The sequence below is a fragment of the Carettochelys insculpta genome, chromosome 2, assembly GCF_033958435.1.
Source record: "Carettochelys insculpta isolate YL-2023 chromosome 2, ASM3395843v1, whole genome shotgun sequence".
Taxonomy (NCBI): domain Eukaryota; kingdom Metazoa; phylum Chordata; order Testudines; family Carettochelyidae; genus Carettochelys; species Carettochelys insculpta.
Genome location: NC_134138.1, coordinates 251296170 through 251309319, shown reverse-complemented (window position 1 = coordinate 251309319; position 13150 = coordinate 251296170). Strand labels below are relative to the sequence as shown.

At 39.2% G+C, this 13150-nt stretch overlaps 1 protein-coding gene across 5 annotated transcripts in view; it reads left to right on the top strand.

Annotated features, from left to right (window-relative positions):
* EPC1 (enhancer of polycomb 1) overlaps window positions 1-13150 on the top strand; it is a 108968-nt gene that overhangs the window by 66874 nt on the left and 28944 nt on the right. For all 5 annotated transcript variants that reach the window (XR_012644072.1, XM_074984969.1, XM_074984970.1 and 2 more), the window contains 4 exons: window positions 7213-7372; window positions 9372-9517; window positions 9597-9803; window positions 10414-10562. Coding sequence is in view for 4 of the 5 variants with exons in the window: in XM_074984968.1 (XP_074841069.1) it covers window positions 7213-7372; window positions 9372-9517; window positions 9597-9803; window positions 10414-10562 (662 nt within the window). In the remaining variant the exon portion in view is untranslated. The remainder of the gene's footprint in view (window positions 1-7212; window positions 7373-9371; window positions 9518-9596; window positions 9804-10413; window positions 10563-13150) is intronic.

The following is a 13150-nucleotide window of genomic DNA, read 5'->3' as shown; positions in this document are numbered from 1 at the left end:
AACAGTAGCAACATGTTCTCTGCACAGGTTGCCTTAAAGATCATTCAGCATTTAATCATGCAGTAGCTTCAATCTTCCTGTTTGCTCTATGCTACATGGCACCACCAATCTACTTCAGCTACGCTATTTGCATAGCTGAAGTCTGCATACCCATTCTAGTGTCTTGTGTGCAGTAAGGCTGACAGGGATTGCTCTTCTCATTTTGGTGGAATACCAGCATTGATAGGAGAGCAATCTGATATTTAAAAAAAAAAAATTGTGTTTAAATGGATAGCCAGTGGCTCCATCTCTGCAGCATCACACCCCAGCATAGGGTAAACATGCTCAAACTAAGAGTCACATGGGACAAGTTAAGCAAATTGTCAAGATGTTGCACTGGCTTCTTGTTTTTCCTTGTGAAAGCAAAGTAGGGTGCTTGACTTTGACTTGACAAGCCCCGGTATGCTTTGGTGATGGCCTCTGAAAGTGTATCCGAGCATTAGAGATAAGTTGATGTGCTGGAGCTGCTGCTTTTTTTTGATTTAACATCAATAAAGCCCAGTTGAATTTATGGTCCATTTTGGTCAGTTTCATGGTCATAGGATTTTTAAAATCATAAATTTCATTAGTTTAGTTCTCTCAAGCTGAAACTTCATGGTATTTTAGAGGACCTCCCCAACCCAAAAAGGGTTGGGGAAGTGGGGGGGATTCGCAAGCTTGTTTTGGAGGTAGGGGGTTGTGGTACTGCTACCCTTGCTGCTCCTAGTGGCAGTGCTGTCTTCAGAGCTGATGACCAGCTGCCCAACTCTGAAGTCAGTGCAGAAGTAAGGGTGCTAATACCATGGTCCTCCTAAAGTAACCATGTGACAGCTGCATCCCCCAAGTCACTTTTAGTTCAGAATCTCCAGTTTGAGAAATGCAGGTCTCACCTATGAAGTATGTATAGTACAGGGTAAAAGCACACAAAAGACCAGGTTTCATGGTCTGTAACCCATTTTTCATAGCCATGCATTTAATCAGATCACAAAGGACCTCCCAGCTCTAGAATTTTATCTCACCACTAGCCAGTTAGCATAAACGCTTTTTGGTCAAAAAATATAGGGAAGTATCAAACTTCTTCTTCAAAGTAGATCTGTTTAGAAATAATTAGGGCAGAGAACGTAAGACTTGAAAGCGAGGACTGGAATTAAAGTTGGATGAGGAAACTAGGGAATAGAATATGCAGTTCAAGAATTACTGCACTGAAGAATTCAGCATATGAAACAACATTCTGGGGCAAGGGCAGGCAAAATACCATCCACAGGCTAGATCCTGCCTGCCAAACTTCCTGATCTGGCCCGCCACCATCCCATGGCACAGAGGGAGCCTTAGACAGGTTCCCCTTTCCTCCAGCAGAGTCTTGTGGATCCCATTGGTTGGAAACAGACAATGGGAGCTGCCTGTGCCATGGCTGTTGACCCAGGCAATGCACAGACACACATGGCTGCTGTAGCTTTGAGTGAGTGGCATGGGGTGGGGGGTGGTGTAGCAGTCCTTCCTGAGGGTCCCACAGGGCTGCTGGCCAGGAGCTGCTTGCAGGAAGTGTCTCCCACCATACCCTGCACCTGGCACCCCATTCCATACGATGCCCAGGGTCACTACCCAAACCTTTTTTGCACCCCTTCCTCCATCCGTGCCCCCAGTGACAGGAGTCCCTACACCCTTGCTGCAGGTCAGGATCCTTTTCTGCACCTATAACCCCTCCACGACAAAGACACTGCATCCTAATTGGCTGTCCCAGGTCACAATCCTCTTTTTCATCCGACCACTGTCCCAGACCCTGCCACCTCCTTTCTTCTTATCATGGAAGAGTGCAGCCCTTGACTACTTTCAAAATTTTTGGAGTGCCCCCCTCCATTAAAAATTACCTGCCTCCCTTTTGTAGAAAACCAGCCCTGGGAGTGAAGGGTGAGAGAGGTAGCTATTTCCAGAGTTTATGCTTTGTACTATTTTGTTGGAGGAACAGGATTCAAGTACAATCTTCGCATTATCTGTTTTGCTGAACTGAGTAATGGATTAAATCTTTGATGTAAGCAAAATTTCAGTTTAATATACATTGAAAAACAAATATACCTAAATGCAAACATTTGTATTTGCAACAAAATTGTTTGTAGGTATGATTAAAATTGTTTTGTAGTATGTGGTTCTTAAAAACACACACAAGTGATAGAACCAATTTTGTCTCATCTGAGAATTGCAACAGTGACAAATTTTACCCTGCATACTCAAGTAAATCCAAGCAAGATATTTGTATGCTTTTTGAAGCGCTTAAAGCTTCAACTGCAAGCTAGAGTAGCTTACTCTTTAAGTTTTTTAAAAAAAAAAAAAAATCAGTGAAAAGTGTAGGACGCTGCTGGAGTTTCGATTAATGCCTGATTCCTGCTGATGAGCTGGTCCCACTATTGCCCTCTTAATATAAAAATTTCCATTTGCTAGAAATGTCCTATAAAACAGGGAAGCCTGTGAGCAAGCAAAAGCTTTAAAAATAAAATATTGAAGACTCAGAAATCAAACATCTTTAGTGTGCTCCTGTATGTGTTCTTTTAATGTGTTCCATAATAAATGCTGCATGAACCCCTAGAATGGCTATAAAATGTTTACGTCTAGACTTTTGCATGCAGTAAAGCAGAGCTGAGCAAACTTTTTGTGGTAAAAACAAGAGTTGTCCTATGGCACCTTATAGACTAACATAATTTGGAGCATAAGCTTTCATGGGCAAAGACTCACTTTGTCAGATGCAAGGTGATGGCCCCCACTTTTCATTCCTTCAGTTAGCAGGGACTCCTCAGCCTGTGTAATGTAATTTAGATCAATGGAATTTCAGTTATGTTCATATTTAAAAAAAAATTTTTGGCATGTGTAAGAAAATAAGTTTATAGAATTTAAAAACTTTATTAATTGGTATATAAATGTAAATATATGTCCATAAAAAAATAACATATTTTAACATTTTAAATTAGATGGATGAGCCTGAGACCCGATAGCCAATCATGGTGTGCTCTCCCCTTCTGAAATTACATGCTCCCCTAAGGGCCCTCCTCCACTTTACACACCTCTGCAATAAAAGACCATTAAATAATTATCACTTTTTGATTAAAAAAAAAAAAAAACTAATTTATTGCGCAGTATAATTCAGCCAATTCTCCTGCATGGGAATGAAGCCTAGTACTGTCTTCAGCTACCACAATAATAGTTGAGGCAAAATGCCAGTGGAAATCATTTTTCTCTGCTTCTACTAATTACCATGTATATGTAGATGAGCACTCAGAAACAATGATTACATCAGACCTAGTCAGCATACAGAAACGAGCTCTAAGCTTTGGTGCCCTCTCTGGGAAAACAGCATAGATCTCTCCTTTACAAAGCATTAGAGGATCAAAGAATCAATCAAATACCCCTTAACATGTGTCACTCTTGGACATCACAATTGGAATTTACATGAGAAGCAAGCAACTTTAAAAAGGACTAAAACCCTTTTAAGTACAGTACCAGTCTGCAGCTCATTTGCAGAAACATATCAAAACCGGTGAATTGAACTGGTGTAAATCTGCAATGGAACTCTTCCAGCCTGTTTTTCTATTATAAGGTAGCCTAAGGACAGACTCTTAACAAATACGCAAGTGGTGACTCTGAGCTCTTCAGATCATGATTGTGTCTGTGCAGCATCTATGGTACCATAATATAAACAGCGTTGGACTTGAGCTGGAAAATCGGAAGTGGAGCTCAAAGCAAACCAGGAAAGAAATGTAACACAGATGTGTGTTTTTGGTTAGTTGTTTTGTTTTTTTTTTTCTTTTAAAGTAGGAAAGTTATTACCCTCACTGGTTTTAAGATCATGTGGTTGTTCAGCAAGTAATACATGAATCTTGGGGCAGGTCTACACTTCAGCATACGGTTGAATTAAGGTACACAACTCCAGCTATGTAAATAACATAGCTAGAGTTGACATGCATAGTTCAGGTCTGTGTCCTCTCCAGTGCATGAGATGGACAGGAGCATTTGCTCCTATTGACTTTGCTTTAGTCTTTATGAATGGCAGGAGTACCAGCGTGGGTACCTTGTGAGTTCGATTAGCATTTCCTTACCCAGCACACTAACTCAAACTCTGGAAAATTGACTGTGGCAGCAGCGGGCTTCCAAGAAGTGTAGACATAGCCTTGATGTCTGTTTCATTTTATTGAAATAAAAACTTTACTAATCATGTGGGTTCTGCTGATACTCATAGCTACCTTTAATTTTGCCACGGAAATGTGAAAATGGATAGATTTATTAAGATTTCAGGTGCTACCTCCAAGATGCAAAAAGTTCTAATTAAACAGTTTGAGGATTTGTCAGAAGTAACTTGACTTTTTCACAATTGTGCACAATTCTTTATCTTTTTTCAGTGCACAGAGATGGGAAGTCTTGTATAATATCTACTGCTGGGGGAATTCTGCACCACTGTGTGTGCGCATACTTCATGTGCTACGTGTCGAGTTGAGTCATGTGTCGTTTCCCTTCCCCCCCCTGCCCCAAGAAAATAGCATCTTTTGGAAAGTTGCTGCTGTGCCTCCTTTTGCCCAGCACTGTGCTGCTGGAAGGAGTAGCTAGTCCTGGCCAGCTGGTGAAGAGAGAGAGCACCTGTAGTGCCGCCTTCACAGCGCCTGTCCAGGCCAGGTCAGGAGACTAGGGGTATGGTAGGATAAACAATGTGGGGCTCCTGGGGAGGTGGAGGTCAGATGGACTTGTAAGAGCTGATGAAGTAGGGCAAACCTGGGGTATGGGCTGAAAATGGTGGAAACCCAGGAAACGGAGGGAGTGCAGAACCCAATAGGGCCACAAAGGCACGTGAGGATGGAGCCTATATGCTTGACTGAATAGGAGAGGCTACAGATCCTGCAGACTGCTCCAAAAGAAAAAAATGTTCTATACTTTTACCATCTATACCATGGGTGTCCAACCTTTTGGCTTGCCTGGGCCGCATTGAGTGAAGAGGAATTGTCTTGGGCCGCATATAAAATATATAATATAGTTAATGTATATAAATCATATAATAATGTTAAAAGTTTACAATCTTGTGGGGCCGTGTTACTAGCTGTCCAGGGCCACATGTAGGCCGCAGGTTGGACACGCTTGAATACCCAACAATCCTTCAAGTTCACACCCAGCAATTACTTCCCTCTCCCTCAGTTCCTCTGTTACCTCAGGCTTCCCCAAGCTTTTGCACCACTTCTGAGGGGTGTGGGACACATGATTCTGTACTGTAGCTTAAATGAATTATTACTCAGACTTCTGTATTAATATGCCCAGTAAGGAATCTTTTTTTTTTTCTTTTTAATGGAATTTTGGGGGTGGGGGGCATTTACAGACATACTTGCTGACAGTTTAAAATTACCAAAATAATTGAACTGGCTCTTTCTTGTCAGAGTTGCATAAAATATATGTCGAATTTTGCAGAATATTAAAATATTGTGTGTGTAATTTTTTGGTGCAGAATTTCGCTGGGGTATCTAATAAAAAAATGGGCAGTGACAAATCATTACAGAAGACACCACCCATGGTGGTGGTGTTGAAGGCTTTCTCATGTTTACTTCCCATTGTGTCTACCTCTAAGAAGCCTTAGGTTAGTGGTCTCCGAATTATGAGGAACCCTGTAAAGGAGCATGAAGGAATGTTCAGTAGATGGTGCAGCAGAGCCTAGGTATTGTTGAGACTTCAGCTGGAGCATTGTGTCCTATTTTGGGTTCCATACTGTAACAAAGATCTGGACAATAAATAGAGTTAGGAAGAGATCAACAAAAGTGTTAAAACATTTAAAAAGTTTGACCTATGAAGAAACTTTTTTTAAAAAAAAATGTTGTGCCTGTTTAGTCTTAAGAGGACTTGTAAAAGTTTTTGTATATATAGTAAACTAATATCCAACATTCTGTTATCTGGAACTCTCAAATAACTGTTGTAATTATAAGTAAGTTTTAGTTACAGTACAGTGAAAGTAAATACAGCAAATATAGTATAAGTTTACAGTGTACAACACTGTTGTTGGTAAATAAGGTACTCTGCATATGTTTTTGTTTGTTTGTTTCTTGATATCTAATCTTGTTTTTTCTTTTAGTGTTAGCATTGCTAAGTATGCCTCTTCATTACAGAGAATATTTGACTATCCAGCAGCCTCCCTGCCCCAGGGCTGCTGGATACGAAAGAGTTGGCTGTATGTGTTAAGGTGTATTATAAAAGAGATGGTGAGCAGTTTTTCTTGTCCTATCTCTAGAGGACATAAAGCAATCGGCTTAATTTGCAGCAAGGGGAACTTAGCTTAGATAATAGGAAGAGCTTTCTAACTATAAGGAAAATTTAAATACCTCAGTTGGCTTCCTTCCAATGATTCCCATTATAGGAGGTTTTTAAGAACAGATTAGGTCAGTGTTTCTCAGAGAGTTTATCTGCACTGTTCTTGTTTCGTTTGCAGAAAACCACGTTTTTTTTCTTGGGAGTGGGGGAGCCCTTGTATACACACTGCAAAGCTTGTTGTTTTGGAATAATGGCATTCAAATTGAAATAGTAACTTCACCAGACACTGCTTCCGCTTTTCAGTTTTGAAATTGACTCTGTATGTACTAAGTAGAGGTAGTTACAACGTAATTGGCCTCCATGGAGGTATCCCATCACTGCTCTTATTTCAAAAATGGGCTCTCTAATCTTTCTGAATAACTCTGCAGTGTAGAGAGAGCCTCAAACTGGTGTCTGTGGAGACCTGTGGGTATATTCTTATGTTATTTGACATATCTCCACTAAACTGTAGTGTTGATTTACCATGTCTTGTTGTGTCTTTTCTGATGGAAAAATACAGAATTCCACAGAAACCAGTATATTTTATCTTTTTAAAAATGGACTAGGAAAGTAAGGTGTGAACTCCTCATCTAGATAAAAAAGCAGTCATGTAGCACTTTCAAAAACTTAACAAAATAATTTATTAGATGATGGGCTTTCGTGGGACAGACGCAGATCTATAGAAAATTTTGAAGAAGTGGGTCTGTCCCGTGAAAGCTCATCGCCTAATAAATTATTTTGTTAGTCTTTTAAAGTGCTACGTGAATGCTTTTTTGATTTGATAGAATACAGACTAACACAGCTATCTCTCTGTTGCTATTCCTCATCTAGATGTCTCAGTAGAATGTCAATTTTCAAATCCCTGGATTGTTTGGTTTTTATTTATAGGAACATCATCTTCAGCGAGCTATCTCCGCACAACAAGTATATGGAGAGAAGAGGGATAATATGGTTATACCAGTTCCGGAAGCAGAAAGTAACATCGCTTACTATGAATCTATATATCCTGGGGAATTTAAGATGCCAAAGCAGCTCATTCACATACAGCGTAAGTATTAATATTTTTAAATGTATGTGAAAGCCTGTGTCCACAATGTTGTTATATTACTAGAGATTTTTTAAACATCAGTTGAAATACTGTTAAATTCCTTTCAAGGATTAATTTTGGTACAACATCTTTAATTGTAAGTTATTGTTTATTTAAACAGTATGTTCATTTCTTATCCAAGATCAAGCTCTTGTTGAAGTTGATCAGACTCGTGCGTTAGTATGAGTGTGGTGTTAATATTTCTATTATGTTAATTTTAGCAATAACAGTTTCCCCTTCCTTCCCTTGCTCCTGCATCCCATAGTACAAATTAAGACACTCTGATTATAGTTTCCAGAGAGATGTCTAGACTCTGAGCCAGAAGATCGATGACCACAGAAGTTCTTGAATGTAATTTTTGGTACTTAGTGTGTGTGAAAAATAGAATTTACAAAGCCCTATCACTCAACCCAGACAAGGTGGTAATGGTAGGGTGTGTTGGAGGAGGCAAACAGAAATGGGAGAAGTCCTATCTTCTAGTCTTCAGTTAAATGAACTACGTTTACCTCTTAAGACACACATTCTAGAACTCTTCGAGATGCTCGTAGATGCCTAGAATGATGACTTCAGTGTTTCTTGTTTTCATTTTTGGTCTGTCTAGAAGATTGCAGCTGTTCCTTTTGGCTGTAGACGTCACTGCTCAGAGCCACTGCAGCCCTGGGGGCAAGGTGGGATGATAGGGACCCTGCTCCGTGCCCCAGAAGGGCCTGGGCCAATAGCAGAATGGGTAGAGGCTGAGGCCTAGGGCATTTGAGCACTAGCCATGCATCCAAATCTGCATGGCCACTGCAATTCAAAACAGTCTGGAGTTCCAGCTGCTGCCAATACTATTTAGGCAGTGGCAGCAGCTGGAGCTCCAGGCCCCCTGAAAAGGCTAGGCGCAAGGGCAGCTGCCCCCTTGTGCCCTTTTCTCTTTCTTCCTCCCCTCTCCCACTCCACACACACCCGCTCCCCTGGCTGTGGACCTCACCACAGTCATCACTTTACCTGAGGCAATACTTGAAAATATCTCAGAAGTTCTTGCTAATGTGGAATACAATTGTATGCTTTAATTAGCTGTACCTTGACCACAACACCTGTGCCTCCCAAAATTGAATAGACTCCCAGATTATTTCAGGCTAAAAGATTGTGTTGATTTACAGACTTCCTTTTTTTGAAGGTCCTGACTACTTCTGAGACCATTTATTTCATCTTGTTCTTTCCTCATAGTAGAGGTCAACTGAAGTCTTTGAGCTGATTGCTCTATGAAAAAAAAAATCAGTCTTCAAAATGTTACCTGTGTCTTGAGTTAGTTATCGTAAAGGTTAGATTGAATAATTGGCTAAAGGTCATGCTAAACAAGTGTATGCATGTGTTTTGTTATTTTTATCCTTTAGTTAGAGGTGGGTTTTTTGTGTGTTGTTTTTTTTTTTTTTTTTAAAGATACTAAGGTTATTGATGAGGGGAACTAGGTGATGCCAATTTAGTTACCAGTGAAGATTTTTGCTGAAATACCATATACAGATGGGGTGAAATTTTAGCTTCCTAGGAATCAAGAAAATAACCCATCTTCAAAAGAGCCAGAATGTCATTCACATTCTTAGACTGAAGTATAGAAGGTATACTGCATAGTAAATGATAAGCAGTTGATTGAGTTAGGTACTCTGTTTCTAACGTCATTCTCAGATGATGTCTTTTTGCATTGTATCAGTGCTTCTGTTAATTTAATTTTATTCCATTTTTATTCCTGCTTACTATAGGTACACAAAGTAATTTTATATCTAGATTTAATAAAGGGATCAGATTGTTACTGTATAAATCGTGTTTATAGAGTTTTCAGGCAAAAACCACGTATGTTCTGTTTTGCTCTCCAAATCACAAAAGTATAGCCTACAGTTCCAGGTACTTTTATAGCAGCAGGTTGAAGGGTAGGAAAATCTTCTGTAATACTTCTGTGTTTAACATTCACTGTATTGTTTAGCTTTTAGTTTGGATGCTGAACAGCCTGATTATGACTTGGATTCAGAAGATGAGGCCTTTGTGAATAAGTTGAAGAAAAGAATGGACATCGCCCCTTTGCAGTTTGAGGAGATGATAGACAGGCTAGAAAAGGGCAGTGGTCAGCAGGTACAACATTATTTCCAATAAATATCAGTATATGAAAATATTTCTTTATTTCTTGTAACCTGTTGGGTTTTACATTTAGCCAGTCAGCCTGCAGGAGGCCAAACTGCTGCTGAAAGAAGATGATGAATTAATTAGAGAAGTGTATGAGTACTGGATTAAAAAGAGGAAAAACTGTCGAGGTCCTTCACTTATCCCTACAGTAAAACAAGAGAAGCGAGATGGTTCCAGCACAAATGATCCTTATGTTGCTTTTAGAAGGCGAACAGAAAAGATGCAAACTCGAAAAGTGAGTGCATATAAAATAAATTCTTTGTCTTTGAAGCATTACTATATCAACTTAACTTTGAATATTGAGGCTGGGTCTACAGTCGCTGCAGAAGATCAAACGCTTATGTTCGATCTTCCAGGACGCTGTTTTATACATGCAGGATACGGTGTGTTCCAGGGTCGGTGCTGACCCCAGAACTCACTGTGAACTGCAGGGATTAAGGAATGCCGACAGGAGGAGTGCTTCTGTCAGCATTCTGCTGTGGAGACAGAAAAATATCGAAGGCTGCACAATTGATTTTAATTGGTACGCCATTGGCATACCTAAAATTGTGTAGCAGCTGTTGATATTCCAGGTAAGTGTAGACCCAGCCTAAGTCTTGAAAAGAAGAGGGCTAAAAACTCTGTTTGGCTTCTAATGGCATCGCTGAATTGAAGTTGTTAAACTACAGATGTCGCATGTGCGCACTCTCTTTTTCTGGGCTGTGGGGGGGGGGCAGGGGGATAGGATATTGCCATATCCAATAATAATAATGCAAATGATTTGCCAACATCTCAAAATGCTTGATACAAATTCATTATAGAAATTAAACTTTAATAAAAATGAAACAATTTCTTGTTACCCACAGAATCGAAAGAACGATGAAGCATCTTACGAAAAGATGGTTAAGTTGCGGCGCGATCTAAGTCGTGCAGTAACTATACTGGAGATGATAAAGAGAAGGGAAAAAAGCAAGAGAGAATTATTGCATTTAACATTGGAAATTATGGAAAAGAGGTAGAGTACATCAGGATATTTGATAATATTCACATGCTTGCATGCACAATAATACAATATCTCTTGATCTATGTAAATCTCTTTTTAAAAGCTACTTTTGTGCTTGCTGATATTTATAATAGTATAGCATGCTTTCATGTTTTACAAAGAGGAAATTAAGTGTAGAATTACATGCTTACAAATCAGGAAGGACTTAATTTAGTCTTCATCTGTTCACCCTTATTGAATTAGTTTTGATTTAGATTTTTCATTTTGCACAAATCTAAAAGAGGAGACTTTAGAAAGTATACATACATTTATTAAAAACATCAAAATGGACATGAAGGGTCACACCCTTAATTGTCCGTGTAGCCTCATGTCTGGTGTTGTGACAGTGGCCAGAGCAAGTTCCTTAAAGAATGAACAGAACAGAGCAATTTCCTTTTGTTCTTTGCCCATTTATTCAGTCCCATATTATGGCAGTTAGAGGTTTCAGGAACACCCAAAGTGTGGGATTGCTTCCTTGACCATCTTGGCTAATAGCATTGGTGAACGTATCCTCCCTGAAATTATATAATTCTTTTTGGTACCAGGTTTTTTTTTTCCCTATATAAATTTCGTGTTTTTCCTAAGCTGAACAGGTCCAGTCTTTTAATTTTTCCTCATATGGAAGTTGTTTTATATCCCTAAACACTTTTGTCTATTTTTCTAATTCAGATAGCCCTTTTGAGATAGGGCGACTGGAACTGCATGCATTATTCACAGTGTGGTTATACCATGGACTGACTTAGTGATTTTTCTATTTTATGGTCTATTCCTTTCCAAATGGTGCCTAACACTGTTAGGTTTTTTTGACTGCCAGTGCACTTTGAGAAAGTGTTTTCAGGGAACTATTCAGAAGGACTCCAAGACCTCTGAGTGGTAATGGCTACTTTAGATACCGTCATTTTGCATGTATAGCTGGAAACAATCATAATCTTAATTACTTTGCATTTATCAACATAAAATTTCCTCTGTCATTTGGTTATCCAGTTTGGTCAGATCTTCGCAGTCAGCTTTGGACTCAATTATCTTGATTAATTTTGTGTTGTCTGGCAAATTTTGTCACCGTCAGTGTTTTTCCTTTCTCGGATTTTTCAGATATATTGGTCAGGGCAGGACTCAGTCAGTCATATCCTTGCTGACCCTGCTTTTCAGCTCTCAGATGTGAAAACTGGCCATTTGTTATTACCCTTTGTTTCTTGTCTTTTTTTTTTTTTTTAACCAATTACTTACCACCTTCTTATCTTGTGACTGCTTAGTTTACTTTGGAGCTGCTGGGAAGGGATCTTGTCAGACTTTTTTTGAAACTCTTAAGTGCATTGTATTGACTGGATCATCCTTGTCCACATGCTTGTTGATGTTCTCAGAAAACTCTTTAGACTGGGGAGGCATGATTTTTCTTTACAAACCTGGATTGATTATTCCCAGCATATTGTGTTTATCTGTGTCTGATAATTCTGTTCTTTTACTATAGTTTCACCCAATTTTGGTTTGCTCTGAATTTAAATTTAGCAGCCTAAAATAGCCTGGATTGCTGACAAAGCTTTTTAGAAATATTAGTGTTATTTGACTATCCTTCAGTCATCTGGTACAGAGGCTGACTTAAGTAGTAGACTACATTTCACTCTTAATAGTTCTGCAGTTTCACAGTTGAGTTCCCTTAGAATTCCTGAGTGAATCCCATCTGGTCCTTGTGACCTATAATTGTTTAATCAGTTTGTACCAAAGCCTGCTCTTTTGACACCTCAGTCTGGGACCATTCCTCAGGTTTGTCACCTAAAAAGAATGGCTCTCATGTGGGGATCTTACCCCCATCCTCTGCTGTGAAAATTGATGTGAAGAATTCATTTATCTTCTCGATAATGGCCTTTTTTCCTTTAGTGTTCTTGCAACTCCTTGATCATCCAATGGCTCCACTGTCTGTTCAGCAGGCTTGCAACCTCTGATGTACTTACAGAAACAAACAGCAGGGTTTTTTTGTTTTGTTTTAATTTTTAGCTGGTTGCTCTTCAAATTCTTTCTTGGCTGGCCTTATTTTACTTTCAAACCTGACTTCCTAGAGCTTTATGCTGTTTTTGTATCTTTGTTACTATTTTGTTCCAGTTATTAGAGGATGCCTTCTCCCTCTGAGTGCTTCTTTTTTACTCTTGTTTAGTCCTGATCTCATTTTGGGTTCTTCTGTTTCTTTTATTTTTGAGGCATACATTTAATTTTGTCTCTGTTGAGATGTTTTAAAAGTCTTCATACAGTTTTCAAGCCTTTTTTCTTTGTTGACAGTTTCTTTTAATGTCCATTTAAATAGCTTTCTCATTTTTGTGTAGGTCCTGATTTTGGCAACTTGGAATTCATTTGGTGGATCTTAAATTTAAGCTTTGCCATGAGCGATTGCTGTGCCAGGGACATGGACCAAAAATTGACATGTCTGTGAATCACATTTATTTATAGGCTTAACTCCTTTTGTTTTCACCATTCTCTCTGTTACAACCAATTTATCGGACATTTGATCCAAAATCCACCTGGGTAAAAGAACTGGCAGCCTTTTCCAATGATGTAATGTACTGTTCTGG